The sequence below is a fragment of the Caretta caretta genome, chromosome 21 (genome assembly GCF_965140235.1).
Source record: "Caretta caretta isolate rCarCar2 chromosome 21, rCarCar1.hap1, whole genome shotgun sequence".
Classification (NCBI taxonomy): Eukaryota; Metazoa; Chordata; order Testudines; family Cheloniidae; genus Caretta; species Caretta caretta.
The window spans coordinates 9,780,769-9,802,836 of NC_134226.1; the positions used below are offsets into that span (position 1 = coordinate 9,780,769).

A 22,068-nucleotide genomic window follows, 5' to 3' on the forward strand; every position below is an offset into this window, starting at 1 on the left:
ATACTAAAAACTGGATGCTGTTATCTCATTCATCGTTGAAATCGCAGGAGAAATGTATATAGTAGCAGAGCAATCTATTCCCCCAGCTACTGGAGCAGGGCTTCATGTACTTCTAAAGTCACAGAAATCATCCTTGTGACCATCACCTCCTGTCAGTGCCTGGCCTCCTCACAGTCGCTGGTAAATCTGCTTTCATCGAGGAGAGGAAGTGCAGCAAAAGTGAGAAGTAGAGCTGGTTGAAAATTCTCCATCAAAACTTAGTTCAGACAGAAAATACTTTTTCAATTAAAGGTTCTCTACATTTTGGATTCAGTCTTTCATGAATTCTTTCCACTAGTAATGGCGGTTTGCATGGTACAAGCTATTAGTGATGGGCCAAAAACACCCATGTGAACACACACCTGCCCTGAGATTCTGAGGTGGGGCAGGAAACACTGGGTCCTAGCTCCAAGCAACCTGCGTTAACTCCTTTTAGGGCTTCATCTTTGGCTTACATGATTTTTTTTAACCTTAAATCCCATTTGAAGTATCTGAGTTTATCTGTTCTGGATGGTAAAGGATGAAGGAAATACTCTAATTTTGTATTCAGTCCCAATATGTCTTTTGAAACCCTCCTCATCCTTGTGAGCTGATTGCTTCTCTCCCTTTCCTTATTTCCTTACCAGCTCCCTCGACTCGAGATCTACTTTCCTGTGGTTGGCAGTTGGCTTCCTGATCAACAAGACCCTGTTAGCTGTGATAATAACTCTCCTAGTGAGAAGAAGAAACCACCTTGGAGGAAGCAGCCAGACACCAATAAATCTTGAATTCATGGTGCGAAAGGACAGCTTGTCTCTTAAAACCAAACTATCCGTCATATGGGCCCACTAGGAAGCAGGGAATTTCTCACAGGACTTTGATTATGCTGCCAGATAGGGAACCAGGGAAGTTCCATTCGTGATAGCTTATAAGGCCCAGACTTTTTATCACCCCGTCATCTAGTCCTGCTGAAAGCCGGGCTAGACAACACAATGGGGAAAGGCCCCACTACAGCTTCTCTTCTGGCTAGCACCACAGCAGCTCCATCAGTGGTGAATTACAAGTCCCATTTCTGCCAATGTAGATATAGCCCATGCCAACTGACTTGGATTCCGGTAGCAAAGTCCTGCTCATGACATGAAATCCAGGAGATCAGAGCATTTGGTCAGCTTCCTAAGCCAGGACTCACTAGAAAAAAGTGGACTCTAGACCAAACTCAAGGGATCAAGAATGCTAGAAAGGAACAATATCTCATGAAAAAGCTGAAGGAGATTGTTGGTAACTTAGAGTGAAGTTTTCAAAACTTAGGTTTCTAAGTCCCATTTTCAAAAACTGACTTACATACTTAGGCACCTAAGTCCCATTGACTTTTGAGAAGATGTACGCTCCTAAGGCCCAAGTCAGTTTTGAGACTAGAACTTAGAACTTTTGAAAATTTTACCCTTGGAATTTTATTCTCTCTCTCTGAGACCCTGGGAAACTGCTTCTCCTCCTCGATGTGCAGTCACCAGAATAGATCCGATTAAGAGGCTCAAATTAGAACTCGGCGGACCTTGAAATAGAAAGACATAATTTTCCTGCTAGTGGTATAGCTGGTCAAAAACGGCCCATTTTTCAACCAAGTTTTGTCTTTCTCGTGAGAAAAGAAAAAAAGACATTTTCCATATTTTTCAACCAGCCCGATTTCCAATCCCAAGGCACATTACCTCCAGAGAGCACGAAGGTAGCCCAACCTCACACCATTCCATGTTCATGATGTTCAGCACTTAGAGCACCCTGCCTCCAGGGCTAAGTCTGGAATCCAGGCAGACTGTGTTTCTCTCGAGAAGCAAGAGGCCTCTCCTATAGCCCAAAACACTTGGTTTTAAAAGGCCCTGCACTTCCTTCAGGCCCACCTGACCTCCCATGGGCATGACAGTTTGTGCAATCCCTTTGGGTGTGGCAGGTTCTTTTCCTCCTTCAAGGAAGTTAAGAACATAAGAACGGCCATACTGGGTCAGACCAATGGTCCATGTAGCCCAGTGCCAGATGCTTCCAAGGAACTTATTGGATTGATCCATCTTCGGTAATTTTAAGTGATTAGGTATCATCTGCAAGTTTATTAACCCTTTCCTCCCCTTGTTGAGACAGGCTACATCCACCTCACTGCAGATAAGATTCTTTCAAAGAAAACTGTTCTTTTCTTTCAGGGCAATGGGGCAGCTGAAGCAAGCACTGGAGACCTGTCTGAGGGGGTGAGGAGCTGATACAAATCTCCTCTGTACTTGAAGCATCTCTGTACTTGAACTTGACAATGTCATCCCTGCCAAGGCTCTGAGCAGAAGCGGGTGCCCATTTCACACATTGTATCCAAGCTTCGTCCCTAAATAGACCACCCCCTCTCTACACTGCGTACCGCAGACTTCATACACAATAGCATGGAGAGAGGATGCAGAAAGATGTAGCTCCTTACCTAGGCTCCCCTTCCAGTTGCAGACCCTGGGATGTGAGCTGGGCTCTCTCCCCCCTCAGCAGTTTTACATCTAATAATGCAGTGGGTCTGCTTCAGTGGTTCCCTGATATCCAGGAGGAAGAAGCAATCCACCACTTTCTTTCCGAGCTGCTCTTCCAGCGGGGTGGGAACGCCCTCCCCACCTGCACACACTTGAGGAATATTGAGTCGCTTTGGGAAATCTGGCTAGGTACAAATTATGGCTTCCAGTTTGATTTTATGAACGGTCTGTATCTTTATGTCTTATGACTGCCTTTGACTGTGTTCTGCAGCATGCTCCTTGTGCTAAGAGGAGAGGGGCACCGGCATGTCCATGGACAGGCTGATTATTATAGACTAGCAGCATGAGAACAGACCTTACTCGGGGAGACAACAGGAGTAACTGCATCATAGATCAAGCTCGCTTTCTACAATTTCTCTGCATGGGCACTAGGGGCCTGAAGGAATGGAATTTTCCCAGAAGAAAAACAGAGAGATCCAGTGTTAGCACGGGGTCTTAAAAACTGCAGCAGCTTAGAGATTCAGGAGGGACTCAAAGGAAGCTTGGGCAGCAGAGAATAACAGAGGGGCATGCTTTCATAGCTGGGGGGGGCAGTGTTCTGTTGAACTGTGGGACCAGCTGAGGAAGAAGGAAGCTGGCTGAAGAGGAGAGAGAGATTGTGATTCAGAGGAGAAGCCACATGCAGGAGAGGGGATCCTGGACTCATAGCGGGCTCCGACCTAAGCCCAAAGAACGCTCAAGAAAGGTTAGCAATTTGAAGCAGGGAAATGCACACAGATGTCATTGCTTGGACTATATCTCTATATGTCTTGAGAAATCTAAAGACATAGAGTGCTTGGTTTGGGAACTTTTGCAAAGTCAGTGTGTTATGTGCTTCTTCTGTCACATGTTGCAAGAGAGGTAACCTGTAACCCAGAGCACCCACAAAGCTGGAGCTCTTGGAAACGGTGAGCTTAAACTACTGGAATGGTCGTGGGGTCCTGGAGGCGTAGAGCAGCTGGACCACGAGCTCCCATTTCCATGAAGAGTGCATGAGAGGCCAAGGACAGAGACAGTGCTGGGGCCTACTCAGCCTTGGAAAGCTTAAAGCACATGGCTCTAGTGTGATGGACCCATGCACAGTAGCCTGGTGAGTGTCCAGCAGGGAGAGCTTTAGGGGGCTGTGACAAATATCCACAGAGGCTCTCTGCTACACTGGCTGCAGACGGGCCCAGTTTCCCTGGGTTGCCAACAGTCCCATATCTTTAGAGATGTCCCTTATTTAAATAAATATTGCCTGTCCCAAACAAAATCAGTACTGAGGGCCTTTTATCATCCGTTTCAATGTAGAGTGTTTCCGGAGGAGTCCAGAGCATGGCTTTGGCTGCCAGTCAACGCAAATGTGGCCTGGCCTCCCCTTTGACATGCACGGAGGAGCAGCCAGGTCAAATTTGAGCAGCACTGCCAAGAAACTGCTCCTCTATTTTTTAAATACAATGTTGGCAACCCTACTGTTACTCCATGAGCTGTACAATTCTGAAGGCTGTAACGACTCTCTTTAACTGAAAATACAACGTATGAACACTGAATGGTATGAGTTTGATTTCTCCATGCCAGGCTCCTATGGAAATATCTGTCCCATTGGTCCTGGCCCTGGCTCTTTTCGATTCCATGGAATGGATCATTGGGAGCAACCTGGGGGCTAGTTTGATTGTTATAAGGCCTGGAACTCATATAGTGCCTCCTATGGGATCTCAAAACAGATGCAGGACAGGCTCTCTTTCCTCCTCTGCAATGTTGGGTTGATACTTCCTCTGCAACACAAGTCCTGCACTCACTGCCTGCAAAGCTCTTTGAGATCCACACACAACGGTGCTAGGGAAGTGAAAGATATTACTAATTCACCCTCTCCACTGCCTGCTCCATATCAACCCGATGGCAGAACCAGAAGGAGGTTTTGGGGGCAAATTCACACCACAGTGAATTCAGAGTAGATCAGTGGCAGTCAGTGGGGTTACACCAGGGTAGATGAGAGTAGAATCTGGCTCAATGGCTGACTCAGGTGTACCGTGACCAAAAGTATTTACCAAACTGCTTAATGTCCAATGGGGTTGTTGGATCTCAGTCAAGTTCCCAGAAGGCAGGAGCCCAAACACTGCCCACATCCGAAAATCACCATCAGAGTGAAGAGTAGATGGCAATCCCAGCAGAGTTGCTAAGGACAGAGATGGTCATGGGTACAGACTCTTCTCTCAACAGCTAGACACAGTCCCTACCATTCAGATTAAAGGCATGCTGGCAAGGGGTGGAATGAGAAAACCTTACACTGCTGCTCTTCATGCTGCTTCTGCATGGGAGATATACAAAGGGTGCATTTTCCCCCTGAAATAATGTATAAAGTGCCCTTCTCCAAAGCAACATCTGGGTCCATTACGTGGAATATCAAGGTTGGAGGGCCCCTCAGCATGAACTCTCACCTTCCAGTGCACAGGTGAGAACAAGGAGCTATGGAGTTATAAATGGAATGGAAAAGCTTTGCACATTCTCAGAGGAACTCAGAGTGGCCTCCTCCATGGGAGAACTGCACAAACAAGACCAAGCAACGAGAAGACTCTGCCCTTGGCCAGATCCAGATAAGGCTTATCTGCCCTCAAAAATTACTTCCTGCTGGAAAACATCTTAACTAACATGATTTATCATTCAGTGTAGTGATGGACTGTTGGGTTTAACATAGCCTCATCTGGTCATGGTTAATCATTGAGTGGATCAGAGGGCTAACTGCAATCTGCTGACGCAGTGTTAAACAGGACAGCCCTTGGCTAAGGCTGATGTTAGTTCTAAAATGGAAGAATCATAAGAGGCCAATCTGGCTCCATCAGGAGCCCTTTAATGACCTGAAAATATAAAAGGAATCCTACAAAAAGTGGAAATATGGTCAAATTGATAAAGAGGAATGCAAAGAAACAGCACAAGTATGTAGGGACAAAATCAGAAAGGCTAAGGGACAAAATGAATTACACCCAGCAAGTGACATAAACGGCAATAAGATGTTCTTTAAATACATTAGGAGCAAGAGAAAGACCAAGAAAAGTGTAGGTCCTCTACTTAGCGGGGAAGGAGGGCTAACAAATGATGACATCAACAAAGCTGAGCTGCTTAGTGCCTAGTTTGCTTCAGTATTCACGAAAAAGGTTAATGACCACCAGATATTCAACATAATTAATATTGACAACTAAGGGAAGGAACACAAGCCAAAATAGGTAAAGACCAGGTTAAAGAATATTTAAATAAGTTAGATGTATTCAAATCAGCAGGGCTTGCTGAAATTCCTCCTTGGACACTTAAGGAACTAGCTGAAGCAATCTCCGAGCTGGTTGCAATTATCTTTGAGAACTCCTGGAGGACAGGAGAGGTCCCAGAGGACTGGTGAAGGATAAACATAGTACCTATCTATAAAAAGAGGAACAAGGAGGAACCAGAGAATTATAGACTAGTCAGCCTAACTTTGATACCTGGAAAGATACTAGACCAAATTATTAAACAAACATTTTGTAAGCACCTGGAGGATAATAGGGTAATAAGGAACAGTCAGCATGGATTTATCAAGAACAAACCATGCCAAACCAACCTAATAGCCTTCTTTGATAGTATTACTTAGCTAGTGAATAGGGGGAAGCAGCGGACGTGATATACCTTGATTTTTTAAGGCTTTTGACACATTTCCACATGACATTCTCCTAAGCAAACTAGGGAAATGTAGTCTAGTTGAATTCACTATGAGCTGGGTCCACAACTGGTTGAAAGATCGTACTCGCAGAGTAGTTATCAACAGTTTGCTGTCAAATTAGAAGGGCATATTTAGTGGGTTCCTGCAGGGGTCATTCCTGGATCCAATACTATTCAATATTTTCATTAATGACTTGGATAATGGAATGGAGAGTATGCTCATAAAATCTGCAGATTACACCAAACTGGGAGGGTTTGCAAACACTTTGGAGGACAGGGTTAAAATTCAAAGTTGGTCTGAATCCAACAAGATGAAATTCAATAAGGGCAAGTGCAAAGTATTTCACTTAGGAAGGAAAAATCAAATGCACAACTACGGGGAATAACTGGCACAGTAGTAGTACTGCTGAAAAGGATCTGGGGGTTACAGTGGACCCCAGACTAAATAGGAGTCATCAGTGTGATGCAGCTGCAAAACAGGCTAATATGATTCTGGGGTGTATTAACAGGAGTGTCATATGGAAGACACAGGATGGAATTGTCCAGTTCTACTTGGCACTGGTGAGGCCCCAGCTGGAGTACTCGCTCCAGTTCTGTGCACTACAATTTGGGAAGGATGTGGACAAACTAGGAAGAGTCCAGAGGAGAGCAACAAAAATGATCAAAGGTTTAGAAAACCTGATCTGTGAGGAAATGTTGAAAAACCTGGGCGTGTTTAGGCTTGAGAACAGAAGACTGCGGGGTGCGCTGATAACAGTCTTCCAATATCTGAAGAGCTGTTACAAAGAGGACAGTGATCAATTGCTCTCCGTGCCCACTGAAGGTAGCTCAAGAAGTAACGGGCATAATCTTAGGCAAGGGACACTTAGAAAGTTTTTCCTAGTACTTAACCTAACTCTAAGGATAGTTAAGCTCTGGAACAGGCTTCCAAGGGAGGTAGTGGAATCCCCGTCACTGGAGGGTTTTAAGAACAGGCTGAACAAACACCTGTCAGGGATGGTCTAGGTTTACTTGGTCCTGCCACAGTGCAGGGGACTGGACTTGATGACTTCTCAGCCCTACATTTCTGGGATTCTATCATGCAGTTTGCCAGCAGAGATGAGGCATAGTAGCAAAAACAAACAAACTGGTCTCCACTGCCCTGGTGGAACCTGAGTCAAAAGATGATCCTCAGTTCTTGATCACATGAGCTGTGGGAAAGGGGAACAAGATGGTCTTTCAGGCTCCAATCATACCACAAAGCAAAAAGGGGTGCATTTTAATGCACCACATTTCCATGCTCAGGAAACCTGTCTCTTAAAATATGCCCCTTTTTTCTTTGGGGTTTGATTTGAGCCTGAGACACCAGCTCGTTCCCGCTTTCCCACACAGGGAACTTAACAAAATGATCATTTAGCCCAGTCTGTGAAAGATCAGACAGTGACTGTGCCCAGGAGGGATGTGGAAACCATTCCCCCTCCCCCCAAACTCTTTTGTTGCCATCCACTTCCCTAAATACACAATTAAATTATCTTAATATGTTTCATTGCAAAACATGGTGAATAATTTCCGTGCTAAGGCAAGACCTCAGCCACTTCCTCCTGCAGCTTCAGTGTCGATAGGAGAGAGCTCAGAGAGAAGACACTTCCTAAAAATCCATTTCACGTTCCAGAGTACATTCCAGCAATGCCCCTTCTGTGGGCTTGAAGACAGGCATGGAGCTGAGATTCCTGCTGCTGCTGCTGCTGCTGCTCTGCATCTCAGGTAAGTGGAAGAGTGAAGTGATACTTGGGAAGTTACATGGACAGTCCATGTCAGGGGCAGGTGGGATCTGGGGCTATATTTTCCCTGCTCGGGAATCAAGCCTCGATCTTCTGAATCTCTGGACACTTGCATAATATAAATATGAAATAACAGCTACAAGAATTCTCCCCAAGTGCAGGTCTAGTTTTAACCACGACTCAGGCAATTCCTTTTCTTTTGGGTACTTGTTTCCGGCTCAGTACAGAGTTCCCCCTTCTCTCTGATTAAAACAAACATTATCTCACACACCCGTCCAGAAAATGGCACAGCAGCCATAGGAACTCAGCTGTAACTATTTAGGAACCAATTCTGATCTCCCATCTGCATAATTATTTTGACATCAAGGGATTGACTTCAGTTTTATGCCAGAGAGAGAGGGAGCAGAAATAAATCTTCACTGCCTCAGGCAGTTCCCAGGCACCGTGACACAAGCAGGGCCAGATTTTCAAAGAGTGCTGAGCATCCACCAGTAGCACTGTTCAAAAATTTTCTATCAGCACTGTTTTTGATGGGAAATTGGGTTTTCAACTAAAAAACGTGTTTGCTCTTCATGGAAATTTCAACTTTGCACACACACACACACACACAAACTTCCAAAACCCAAATATTTTTCAGCCAATAACCAGCACTTTTGGGTTTTCAATTTGATAAAACATCAATATTTTCCACAGAAACTTTCCCATTTTCTGAGCAGTGCCACCCAGCAGCTCCATTTGAGAACAACTCGGGGGATATGGGAGGGATGCAGAGTTCTCAGTGGAAGCAGCTGAATGCTGAGCAATTTTGCAAATACGTCCCTCAGTGTTCTAAGAGTCAGACTACAGCCCAGTGAAAAGCACCAAACCCCCATCGTAGAGCACGTCACACCTGCTCAAACAGCTTTCAGATCCTCTGAGCTACCATTTAAAGCCACAGTTTCTCCTTTCCAAACCTGCCTGTTTAACGACTATACTTTCCTAGACATAGCAAATACGGATACTGAACAGAAGCCCGTCTTGAGTACATCACATAGTCACTCTCCACTATTTGCAGGATATGGACCGGATCCTGGGATGAAAGCTCGCTCCTGGCCCCACTTTTTCATTCAACACCTCTACCTAGGGAGCTATCGATACTGGGGATGTGTGTTGTTAAATCAATGTAGCTGCACCAGTGCAAGCCCCCCGTGTAGACATGCATCACAGGGGCGATATCCAGCTATCCTGGTAGATTTCAGAGTAACAGCCGTGTTAGTCTGTATTCGCAAAAAGAAAAGGAGGACTTGTGGCACCTTAGAGACTAACCAACTTATTTGAGCATGAGCTTTCGTGAGCTACAGCTCACTTCATCGGATGCATCCCATGGAAACTGTGTATATAAACTCTGCTGCAGTTTCCACGGTATGCATCCGATGAAGTGAGCTGTAGCTCACGAAAGCTCATGCTCAAATAAATTGGTTAGTCTCTAAGGTGCCACAAGTCCTCCTTTTCTTTATCCTGGTAGAGCTACACTGGCAGCGATGTCCCCTGTGGAGACAGGCCCTAGCTCCATACAGCTCCAATCAATCACCTCAATCCTCTTGTTTCTTAAAGCATTCCGACCTGTGCACCACCACGCAGGGCTCTGCAGACCAGCAGTGGTCCATGGATTGCCCCTGGAGAACTGCTGAGGGCTTCATTTTGGCAGCCATTGCATTGTTCGCTTTGCTGGGGCATTATATCCCTTTCCCTTCCCACCCGTGGTTGTCCTTGTGTATTTAGATTGCTTGTAGGACTGTCAAGCAATTAAACAAATTAATTGTGATTATTCGCACAATTAATCGCACTGTTAAACAATAATAGAACACCATTTATTTAAATACTTTTGGATTTTTCTACATTTTCAAATATATTGATTTCAATTACAACACCGAATACAAAGTGTACAGTGCTCTGTAACAAAAAACCCTACATTCGTAAGTGACATTTTCACGATAAAGAGATTGCACTTCAGTACTTGTATGAGGTGAATTGAAAAATACTATTTCTTTTGTTTATCATTTTTACGGTGCAAATATTTGTAATCAAAACTAATAATATAAAGAGAGCACTCTATACTTTGTATTCTGTGTTGTAATTGAAATAAATATATTTGAAAATGTAGAAGAACATCCAAAAATATTTAATAAATGTCAGTTGGTATTCTATTGTTTAACAGTGTGATTAAAACTGCGATTAATAGTGATTAACATTTTGAGTTAATTGCGTGAGTTAACTGCTATTAATTGACAGCCCTAATTGTATGCTCTTTGGAGCAGGGACTGTCTCTGTGTGACAGGGTGGAATGACCAGGAACTAGCTAAGGGCTGTCCCACAGGGGCCAGCCAACTCCTGAGCACCCCTTCATGGCCAAAGCTTGCTGTTCAGGGGCCTGCCTCAGTTTCCCCTTTCAAGGGACTTCTTCAATAAACTCCACACTGGCTTTAATGAATCCAAGGAGAACAGCCCTACTTAGAGTTTTATTAACACAAAAAGCCCTTCCCGCTGCAACAAGCTAGACACAGCCCCAAACTCTGCTTGTGTCTCAGGCTCTTCCCAATGCTTCCTAGCTGGAGTCACTCTCTTGGTCTCAGGATCTTCCCTGCAGAAGCCTTTCTCACACCCTGCCACCTCTCTACAACTTCCTGATCATCCCCTCTCTGCAGAGTCCTGCTGATCTTTATAGATCAAAAAAATCAATGGTTTGGGCTGTTCCCTTTGCACTTGATCATTCCAAAGTCTTGCAGAGCGAGGGAAGCTACGGATCCTCCACACCCAGCAGGTTCTACTACTTAACCCTCATCCCCCCCACCACCACTCCCCCAGGTGTGGCAGGTGGGGCTAACTGGACAGGCTGGCCAACTCCAGGCCTCTGGCCCTTAAAGGATCAGACCATGCCATAATGGGCTGCTTGTCCCCTGATTCAGCAGGGTTTTAAAGGGGGGAGTGCCCTTTTACAAGGGCAGAGGGGAAGTTCTCTGGGTCTTGCAACCCATTTGCCAGAGGGGGATATTTTGTGTTATCTTGTGAGAGTCCTAAGGAAAGGGTCTGAAAAGAGACTTGAGTGTGGCACCCAAGTCTTCCTGGGCAGTTGCAGAGTGCCTAGTACAATTAGGCCCCATTCTTGCATGGCCTTTCTGCATTACTGAAATAAATAGTATTTATAAGGATGAACAGAGTAAAGGGATGAGCAGAAACTTTCTGGCTAGTTTCATTTTTCTCCAGTTGTGGAGCCGTAGGCTTCACCCATCTAGAGATGTGTCCTAAATAAGATATTGAAAAGATCTACTGGAACATCCAAACCATCTCCGTGTTAGTGCAGAGAACTACCCAGCTCAAAGATCTGTGCTCAACTGTCCAGCTCCTTAGTTGAGGAGAGATTTTAAAAAAACAGGCCTGATTCTGCTTTCACTTATACCAGGGTAAATCAAGTGTATGACATATCTTCTATGAGATCGGAATAGCTAATGTGACTTACCACTGTTATTATGTCTGATGCTGCAAGGAATTCAAATTTGGGCTGGTTTATTGCCAGCTACCTACATGTAAATAGGTGGAGATGACACAGGGACTTTAAAGCACCAGAGAGATTGAAATGCTGCAAATAAACAAAGAACATGGGAATACACACTTAGAAAATGGACTGTGTGCAGGGGACAGTGCAGGATATGTTGCTGTCTTTGAATGTGCTCCAGGCAGGTGTTAGGAGCAGGGCTGCATAAACTCTCCTGTGGGCCTGGAGCTATTAGATTTTGTGGGGCCCCTGTATACAAGTCTTGTTGCTAATTTAAAAGAAAATGATCACAATTATGGCATCGAGGCTATTAACACTATACTAAACTTGCCTTTTAAGTAACAAAGCCATTCTGTGGTTACATTTCAGTCTTAAAACATGTCAAATATAGTTACATTAATTGAAAATAGCCTACTTCTTACCTTAGAACAGCTGTTATATTAGTTTCTTTCTGGGAGGGAGTTTGGGTGCAGGAGGAGGCTCCATGCTGGGGCAGAGTGTTGGGGTGAAGGAGAGGGTGCGGGGTGTGGGCTCTGGGAGGAAGTTTGGTGCAGGAGGAGATTCTGACGTGAGGCAGAGGGTTGTGGTGCAGGAGAGGGTGAGCAGTGCGGGCTCTGGGAGGGAGTTTGGTGCAGGAGGGGATTCTGACCCAGAGTAGGGGGTTGGGGTGCAGGAGGGGGTGTGAGGTGCAGGCTCCGTCAGGGAGGCTCTTACCACAGGTGGCTCACGGCCAGCGGCAAACCAGGGCTCAGGCAGGCTGCCTGCCTGCCTGCCATAGCCCCACGCCACTCCCAGAAGTGACTGGCTGCTAGTACATCTCTGTGCACCCCCGTGGGGAGGAGGACAGCATGTCTCCATGCACTGCCCGCACCTGCAAGCGCCGCCCCCACAACTCCCATTGGCCGGGGCCCTGGGCTGCAGCCCCTAAAGCCCCTGCATTAATCCGGCCCTGGATAGGAGAATGATTTGTAATTGCTGCTTTTACTGATTCATCTCCATTCTTCCCAGCCTCTAGTTCTTGGGCTGTGTTTCGTCCAAGCACTGGAGTGCAGGACAGACGGGGGGGGCAGCTGGCAGCCCTTCTCCAGCCCAGCTCTAATTGAGCAGGTCTGGTGTCTTCCAGGATTCCAGGAACAAGAGTTTGACGCAGTGGAGAGCAGAATGGAGGGGCAGCGTCTCGTTGTTAAGTGTCTTTACAGTTCCACGGATTATAGTGCAACACTGAAAACCTGGTGCCGGCTGAGAGACGAGAAATGCTCTCCCTTAGTTAGCACCTCTTACCCATCATCACGTAGACACCCAACCAAGTTTACCTCTGGAAGAGCCACAATAGAGGATGACACCCATAATGGGATTGTAACCATCACCATGGAGAAGCTACAGGTGCAGGACTCCGGAGCGTACTGGTGTGCGCGCTTTGAGCCGCCCAATATACTGTATCGACTAACAGCAATTAAACTGGATGTTTCCAAGGGTGAGTTCATTTCCTTTCAGGAGAACTGTCTTTTCCACTGACTATAATCCCAATTCCTTCCCCCACTTTATCATCTCTCCCCTGCCTGTATAGATTCCTCCTGCATGCCCCCAGAATCTGTCACCCTCCACAAACCCTTGTCTCCTCTCTCCTGTCTCACACCGGGAACTGCTCGGAATCACTATTTTAAAGTGCTCGGTCCCAACAATCAGGGCCAGATTTCCAAGAGCTCAGCACCCAGACTGCACCCCACATACTGAGCTCTTTGGAGAACCTGGCCTGGAAAGGATCCATAGCTTCCCTCGCTCTGCAAGACTTTGGAATGATCAAGTGCAAAGGGAACAGCCCAAACCATTGAGTTTTGCGGCAAACAGGACCAAATACACCAGTTCACATTCACCCCTCCTGTAACACAGCTGAAGCCAGTGAATGGAGCTACACCAAGGAAGAATTTGGCCATTGGGGATATGACCCACTCATGGGAAATGTACATCATCATACCTCTCAACCAGATTGTACTGACCGGGTTTTGTGTTTTCCAGAATTCCAAGAATACGATGCTATGGAGGGGCAGAGTCTCTCTGTCCAGTGTCCATACAACACACAGGATTACAAAGAGGAGAAGAAAGCCTGGTGCCGAAGGACAGTTCAGAATGAGTGTGATGTCTTGGTCAGCACTGATCACGGGTACTTCACATATCAAAACAGGGCTCAGAAAGGCAGAGCCAGGATACATGACGACACCCAGAAAGGGATTGTTACTATCACCATGCAGAAACTGCAGGTAGACGATGCAGGGGTGTACTGGTGTGTGCACTACAAGCCTCCCAGGCTTTACAGAATAATTGAAGTTAAACTGGCTGTTACCAAGGGTGAGTATTTATTGGTAGGGAAAATCTGGGGTTTGGGATTTTTTTGGTATGCAGATTTCAGCCCCCCACCTTCTCCACTCTCTCCTTCCTCTCTCTGATACTGAATCTATATCACCTCCTCCCAGATGATTCCGGAATTCTCTCCACTCCCCACAAAACCTTGTCCCTTTATTTATCGCTCACACTAGGAACTGATGTAGAACATCAGCTGGGATAAGGACTTTGGTCATGTGGATATTTCTGTTTTTAATGACCTATTTAAATATTTCAGAGTAACAGCCGTGTTAGTCTGTATTCGCAAAAAGAAAAGGAGGATTTGTGGCACCTTAGAGACTAACCAATTTATTTGAGCATAAGCTTTCGTGAGCTACAGCTCACTTCATCTGATGCATCACAAAAGCTGATGCTCAAATAAATTGGTTAGTCTCTAAGGGGCCACAAGTCCTCCTTTTCTATCTAAATATTTGTTTCTCGTCTCCCCTTTACTTGAGAGCTGGTTCAATCATTTCAATCTAGGTACTTCTATGACCCACAGACTCATAGTTTTTAAGCACCTGCGTAGCAGCTGAGCATTGGTTTCCAGAGCAGCTAGCAGAGATACTACTCAATTCAAATTCTGCATTCTGATGGAGGAAAAAAAATATTTTTTTAAATTCTGACCCACATTTTAACCAGCTCCAGTTTCTAGTTATTCCCTCAAATTGACTTTTTTTTTAAATCAGTGAAATTTAACAAATTTGCTATCAGAGCCCAGCAACTTTCTCTGGCCTGTTTTTGAAGATGGCAGTCGAGCAATACAGACGGGTGGGGATAGTCCTGTGCAAGGGAAGCCGTCAGACATTAAGTCCATATCAGAATTAGAGCTGTGCAAAAATTTGAACTTTTGGTTAGCTACAAGTTTCAAAGATTAAAAACATTTCATTTCCAGCAAAACATTTTGTTTCCATTTTGAGATACTTCTTTTTAAATACAATTTAAAAATAGAATTAAAGGTAATTGAAAAACAAAGGTTTTATTTTGAAGAAAAAAAAGGCATCATAATACATGTGATTGAATACACAGTCTGTGAGCCCTGATACCTCATGGGAGGCCTGAAGTGATGTGTAGTAAGGGCTCTAGAAGCTGTTACTGTATCAATGTTTTGCATGTTTCTAAGGGTTTGTTTCTTTGCTTGGTTTCCTCATTACTGCAGGGAACTGTTACACAGGTGATGCTAATGGCCTACTTCTCACATGCTCCTGGCTGGCTTTGTCTAGGATTGTTACATGCTTCCAGTTACAGGAGAAGTTTTGCAAAACAGAGCAACCTCCCCATCGTACCATGTGCTTCTCAGTAGCAACAGTGTGAAGGCTAGTGTAGACAAGGCTCAAGTGGCCACTCAGCCTTTTAACCATTGCGTATTTTAGCTTGTTCCAAGTAGGTCTGCATGACACAGCGCCTACAGCACGGCCAGCTTGTCTCCACTAGCCCTGCACCAGTGGTAGCCAGCACTAGTTGGAAATGTTACAGGCTAAAGGCTGGAGTAGACAAGGCCTAAGGTGTTGAAACTGTGTTTGTATTTGCAGCTACATCTACCAGTGACGTCCCAGTTACCTCAACCACAGGTCACACCAGCCTAATCTTTAGTGCTGGGGTCAACCCAGCAGACAGCAGGTAAGGATCCAACCCCTTCCTCTAAGACAGCCTCTGTGTTTGCACACCTCCAAAGGGCTGTTAGTGGCTGATCCCACATTCTCGTCTTTTCAGAGAGAAAGCAGCAGCCTTTCACAGTGGCACTGAATGTAGCAGGCCTCCTTTAAAAGGTGCCAGATTAGTGCCCTCTTCCCAGCTGCCAACCAGTGTTAAATGGCACATGATAAAATGGGCAGATGATATCCAGGCCCCGTCTCGTTTGAGAATTTACTCGTCTTGTCACTGTGTTATCATTAACCCTTGCAGCTGCTGCTCTTTGGCGCAAGAGAAATGACGTTAGATCTGGATGCATTGAATCCAAACAGTTCCCTGCATCCGCCATTGTAAAAGCAACGTTGCCCCCTTCTCATTCCTGATGCCAGCCAGCGGCCATTGTGCTCAGTGGAAGCTGCAGAAGCCGTATTAAATATTTCCCCAGCGGTGTATCACCTCCTTCTATTTACTGATGTATTCAGTTTAGGTTTGTTTTTCTTTTTGAGGTCTGTGATTTGTATTGTGGTGGCACCATACACCCCGCACCCTGTTGTGCTAGGCACTGTACAAAACAGAACACAAAAAAGACGTTCCCTGTCCCACAGAGCTCACAGTTGGGCTTCAGAGAGTGGTTTGTTTTCACAGGGCCCCAGAGAGACGTTCAGGATCTTACTCCCTACGTCAAATGGCACAGACAGGGTTTAGCATTAAAGGAAGTAACATGATGAGAAAAAGCCACCGAGGTGTGCGAGCTATCCCAGGGCCCGGTCTGACGGTCCGCTGGGTGTGCGCTAAGGCTTTTGGGAAGCATTCCGCCTGTAACACAGACTGCCATTGCTTCCTCAGCTTCTTGAGTGAGAGAACCGTCATCATCGTCAGCGTGGTCCTGGGAGTCCTCTTCATCCTCGTGCTTCTAGGCTTGGTGATATTGTGCACCAGACAGTCCAGGCAGCTGAAGACAAGAGGTAAATAGAGAGCGGATGGGGCCTCACATGGTCTGGCTGTCACAACACTGGGTTCCCTATTTCTCATTTGCTTTAACTTGGAGTGAATTCAACCCCACTGCTTGATTCCCAGTGGGCAGCCCTGGACAAGGTGGAGAGCAGGTACAGCCAGGTAAGCAGCAGTGCTGGCTTCCCATCTCCGTCTTCTCCCCGTGTGCCCCTGCGCTAGAGGGAGCACGTTCAGAATTAAGCTGTCTCCATTCCCAGTCAGGGCTTGGCCTCTGTTTATGCTGATTACCTTCCTCCCATCGCATTCAAGCTGACACTACCCTTGGCATTTTCACTTTTGTCTGTAGCTGGTTCCTCTTGCTCATGCCTGTGCACTAGCTCACGGCTGCACATTTGCACATTACAAAGGCCGCATGGGAATGTTTACATGCAGGCAAACTATTTGGACACAAATTTTTTAAAAAAAAAACTTCCTAAAAAATGTCCTATTAATAATAATTTGAGCTTAAGAAAACCTAAATTTTGAGCCTGAACTACTTAAGTGTCCTTCAATCTTTGTAAACGTGCTTTGAGGTCCTTGGATAAAAGGACTGTACGTTTGTGCAAAATAGTTTGGTTTTTAAAAGGGTAAAATAGCATTTGTAAGCACACAAGCAACAAGCCAGGTAGTCAAATCTCGTGTGTCAAGGCACAGGCTGACTGCCCCAAGGGTTCGGAAGGCGTTCTTTCCCCTAAATACACATTGCACAACTGGACAGCTGCATCCTGGATTTTAAAAAAATCCTCCAAAGCATCAGACTGCAATCACTGCCACAGAAAATACCAGATTAGAAATAATTTGCCACATGAGATCAGACCCACGTCCCTAAAAACTTCTCACAGGACATTTCATAAACTCAGCCATACTATCATTCCCAGGGCGGAACTGTAAACTGGACACAACCTGCTCCCTGGATTCAGTGTAGTTTGGTCCCCACTATTACAATCTTTGCTACCATTACTACTGGCCAGTCCATTCTGTGGCTTTCACCTACGCTGTGATGACATGAGGAATGCTCAGGATTGAGGGGATCTTGTCTTGTCTTTATGAAAAGGTGATGGACAAGCTGAAGGCATCTATGAAGAACCCAAGGACGCCACAGTGGTAAGTGAAGCTACTGGAAACATAAAAGCAGTCGCGTGGAGGTTCCCAAACTGCAGTCTGTGAAGAACTGGCTGATCATGTGGAGCTTGCTTCTCCTTATTTTCAGCTGCTAAATTGCATTCAAAGAAACTTGAAATACTTTCTTAATAAGAAAAGGAGGACTTGTGGCACCTTAGAGACTAACAGATTTATTTGAGCATGAGCTTTCGTGAGCTACAGCTCACTTAATGTTACTTTTCCACACAGGCAGTTGTTGTAGTTGCCACGAGGCTTTTATGTGATTGCACGTGAACGGGAGGGGTGCTTTGTTTAATTGTGAACAGGAGAAGTGTCAATGAGACAACCTCTGTACTAAAATGTGAGCCGTGCTCTGGCAAAGTTTGGCAACCCCTGCAGTACAGTGTTAAATGCAGTACAAAGAGAAAGAACAATCTTTTCGCCATCATGGGGCATTTGCTGTAAAGTGGAAAGAGATGGCCCTGTAAGGCAGAGCTGGCAGAGAGGATGTGAGAGTGAAACCGTGCACTGCTGTTTACTTATATAATCATTTTAAATTTCCACTCTCCCTCCACACTGACAAGAGAGCCGTGTGAGGATGGAAATACCATTTTGTGAAGGATTTTGAGATTTAAGTTTCACAATGGAACCCAAAAGATTTCAAAATTCTCTATGAATGCAAAAAAAAAACCCCATTTCTAGTCAACAGAAACATTTCATTCCATTGTCAACTTAAAATTTTGTATTAAAAATACAAAATAAAAAATTCCAAATGAAAAGACTTTTCAAAAAGAAAATTTGAAACATTTTGTTCTTAAAATGTCAAAATGGGCCGGAGTTGGGATTTCCCCCCCAAAAAAAATAATTTTGGCAAAACAGACTTGATTTCACAAAGCTATTCAATTTCAACAGGAACAGCATTTTCCAATGGAAAATGATTCCCTTGAAGTTTTTCCAACCAGCGCTAGCTGACAGTGATACCTGTTTATAATGGGCTTGGAGGCAAAATGTTGGGATGGTGCATATACAAAACAGGAACCCAAGCAGCATCTTGGTTTGCAGTGGTGGGGACTGGAATAGATCGTGCTGGTTTGGAATAGATTGGATCAGACTAGGCAAGAGTGGAATGGAATGAACTAAATAGAACAGACTGGAATGGACTGGATTGAATCAGTAATTATTTGTATTGTGCTTTGTGCTACGTGCTTTGCAGACAAAAGTGCACAGGGCGTCCCTGCTCTGAAGAGTGTGCAGAGAAAGTGGATTGAAAATTGGGATGGCCGAGAATGAATTGGGATTGATTGAAAATGGAGCAGAATGAAAGGCTGGATTGGATTTGACTAGAAAGAACACATAGGAATAGGCTGAAATGGGTCGGGTTTGAATAGAATGAGCTGGACAGCTAAACAGAGACAAGAGGCTACAAAACTCAGGTGTCCTATGATCCATTTGAGTCCTGCTGACTTGCCAGCAATTGGCTGTGGCCCCTGAACTCTTTGCATTCTCTTCACCTTAAAACCCCAAGGTTAACTTTCTCCAGGGGGCTTTAAAACACTGGATGAGTGGGGGAACAGCAATAGGAAATGCTGCTGGAAATGCAGTGAAGCAGAGAGATTCTAGGGGCATTTGAGAGGCAACAGGGTTGGAAGCCAATGTAGAAAGGATGGGGTCATAGTTGGTTTCTGGGAAGGAGATGGGTGAATAAGGCTCACTCTCCTTCCAGCTTCTCCGCAACAGAGAGTAACATGTTAGGTTGGTCTTTTTCTCCCTACCTGAGTAAATCTTGTGCTTTTGGTATCAGCTCTGCTCTCGCTGAGAAGTGTTTTCCTTTTCTGTGCACAGTCTCAGGGCTTCAGCAACATGAATGATCCCAAGGATGACAAACAGGAGATGGCACAAGACCTAAAATATGTCACCTTGGTCTTTAAATCCAGACCCAGTCCCCCGGAATCTGTCTATGCCAACATCACGCCAAGTCAAGCTCTGGAGACACCCCACACCAGGTTCCCCACTGAGCCTGTGGGATATGCCAGCATTTCACTCAAGCCATTAGCATCAGGCGCCAAATCGTGATCTCAAGAACCCCGACTAGCCCAGCTGTGGAACAGAAGAGATTGAGCTGAAACACTGCTGGGGGTGAAGCATGTGTGCATGCTAGAGAAGAAGTCTTTGCTATGTTTATATTTAACATGTATATTTAAAGACCTGCCTCAGATCAGAGGCTTGCAGAGAAATTTATCACAGGCAATTGGGCAAAATGCACCTGCTTTTGGAGAAGATCAAGAGAACAAAGGAGAATCCTCGGGGATCAGGCTGGAGGAATATGGCCGGGCAAGACACTTTTTGCATTGTCATCTCAAACTCACTCAAACATTGTATGTGTAAGATTCTGACTCAGGTGTTACAGGGTTCAGCTTCCCCTTGGGAAAGTGAGAGAGAATGAATGGGGGGTGGAAATAAATATACTGATTATGTGTGAACTGCATCATGTTTTGCTGCATGTACCTCAATACGTTGCTTGAGAGCGTTTGCACGGGGGCAACGTGTTGCACGGCAGACAGGTAAGTATTAATCACCATCATCACCGTTTCTAATCTAGAATGACTATACTGTACGAACCAAGGCCCCAGAACAGACTTGCAGCTGCAAAAATGATATTTTGCATACATAGACACACGTTAGTGCAGAATAGGTCATGCAAACACCTAAGCAGCTCAAGTGCAGCGATCTGCGTGCGTGTGAGGGAGACAGGGACAACAGGATTTTGGAATAAATTAAATGTTTGTTATTTTGGTGAGGCCTCAGATCAGGAGCTTCTATTTAAAATGAACAAATAGAGTGTACAGGCATGTGGGGTCTCAGAGCTGCACGTGTGTTGGGTGCATGTGTCTCTTCCTTTATGGGAGGGGGCACAGGCCTGCCAGGGCTAATGACAGGGGAGAGTCTCGAAAGCTGGATCCTGTGGTGCTCCCAGCTCTAGTACTGAACATGTGCTCAAGTGTTTGTCCACAGGTTCAGGACATACATGCAGTCTCTATGGCCAGCGCACTGAAAACAGTCACCTGCCGCATTCAAAGCATTTATTGACACTGCTTCCACACGGCTGCATTGGCACAGGCCTCTGACTCCCCATCCCACCCCTGAACGCCCCGAAGGAGTGGCCAGTCGTTCTCCGGCTGGGAAAGCCATTGGGTTACTCAGCACCTCTGGCTGTATTGCTGACCTACCCAGGCTGGCTACTCACACCAAGGCAATGGGGAATAGAGAAACCAAGAAAGGAGTCAGATTTCAGAGTGGCAGCCATGTTAGTCTGTATCAGAGGAAAGAACGAGGAGTCCTTGTGGCACCTTAGAGACTAACAAATTTATTTGAGCATAAGCTTTCATGGGCTAAAACCCACTTCATCAGATGCATGCAGTGGAAAATACACTAGGAAGATATAGATAAATATACACACACACACATACGAGACCAATCGATTAAGGTGGGCTATTATCAGCAGGAGAAAAAACCTTTTGTAGTGATAATCAGGATAGCACATTTCCAACCATTGACAAGAAGGTGTGAGTAACAATAGGGGGCAAATTAGCATGGGGAAATAGTTTTTAGTTAGTGTAATGACTCATCCACTCCCAGTCTTTGAGTGTTTGAGTGAAGAAAAGAGACGGGACCGCACACATGCACCCAGGAGAAGGAAGGGCAGGGAAGAATATGGGAGTTTTCCAAACAGAAGGGTCCCCCCATTGCTCTAGCTGAGAGGACAGGCAGCTGACCAGGTATGAGGAAGTGCTAGACGAAGCAGCTAAATTGCAAGGAACATGACGGAGAAAATAGAGGAAGTAGAAGGATGAGCACATAGGGCAGATTTCAACACAGGCCCAAAATCAGAAAGGAAGTGACAACAATCACTAAGGCTAAATAGTTAAGGACTCGGATGCACTGGGTGACTCAGAGGGTCATGCTGAGACTCTGGAATTTTAATTTATAAATCAGTGGTGCGAATCTGGACTGGGTGGGTAATGTCCAAGAGCAGATAGCTGGTCAGTGAGTGATGTGGAGAGAGTTTGCTGGGTCTTAGCCCAGTTCCCAGTGGACAGAAGTGTCCGTTTCCCAAAAAGAGCTGGCACCATATCTGGCTGTCCAAGCACCACAGACAGGTGGCAGATTGAACGGGCCTGAACTACCCCTCACTCCAAAAGTAGATCCCTGCTGTCTTGGGGTTTCCATGGGGAAGCCTACCCTACCAATCTTCTGAGGATACATAACTGACTTTTGTTTTCTGGCTAACAATCAGGCATCTTTTGCCAGCAATAACGTAAATGAGAAAGAAAGCAGAGCCTGAGACCCAGGGCCTGATTCTCCACCACTATATGCCCCTTGTTCAGCCATTTACACCGGTACAATGTGGGTGGAAAATGCTACTCAATCAAATGGCAACACAAGGTGTGATCCCTTT

At 45.4% G+C, this 22,068-nt stretch overlaps 1 protein-coding gene and 1 long non-coding RNA gene across 2 annotated transcripts in view; one reads left to right on the forward strand and one right to left on the reverse strand.

Moving 5' to 3' along the window:
- The window catches only part of LOC125625124 (uncharacterized), an 83,088-nt gene that overhangs the window by 34,607 nt on the left and 26,413 nt on the right, over positions 1 to 22,068 (reverse strand). The gene's annotated exons all lie outside the window — the stretch shown is intronic.
- LOC125625121 (CMRF35-like molecule 8) lies at positions 7,818 to 20,088 on the forward strand. Its single transcript, XM_048826787.2, has 7 exons — positions 7,818 to 7,958; positions 12,631 to 12,981; positions 13,524 to 13,853; positions 15,419 to 15,506; positions 16,365 to 16,483; positions 17,566 to 17,615; positions 19,455 to 20,088. The coding sequence occupies exons 1-7, from the start codon at positions 7,910 to 7,912 to the stop codon at positions 19,683 to 19,685; spliced, it is 1,218 nt and encodes a 405-aa protein (XP_048682744.1). The 5' UTR covers positions 7,818 to 7,909; the 3' UTR covers positions 19,686 to 20,088.

Coding starts and splice junctions, on each gene's coding strand:
- LOC125625121 (XM_048826787.2), top strand. CDS start 7,910: ATGGAGCTGAGATTCCTGCTGCTGCTGCTGCTGCTGCTCTGCATCTCA. Junction 7,959..12,630: donor GCTGCTGCTCTGCATCTCAG/GTAAGTGGAAGA, acceptor GGTGTCTTCCAG/GATTCCAGGAACAAGAGTTT. Junction 13,854..15,418: donor TAAACTGGCTGTTACCAAGG/GTGAGTATTTAT, acceptor TTGTATTTGCAG/CTACATCTACCAGTGACGTC.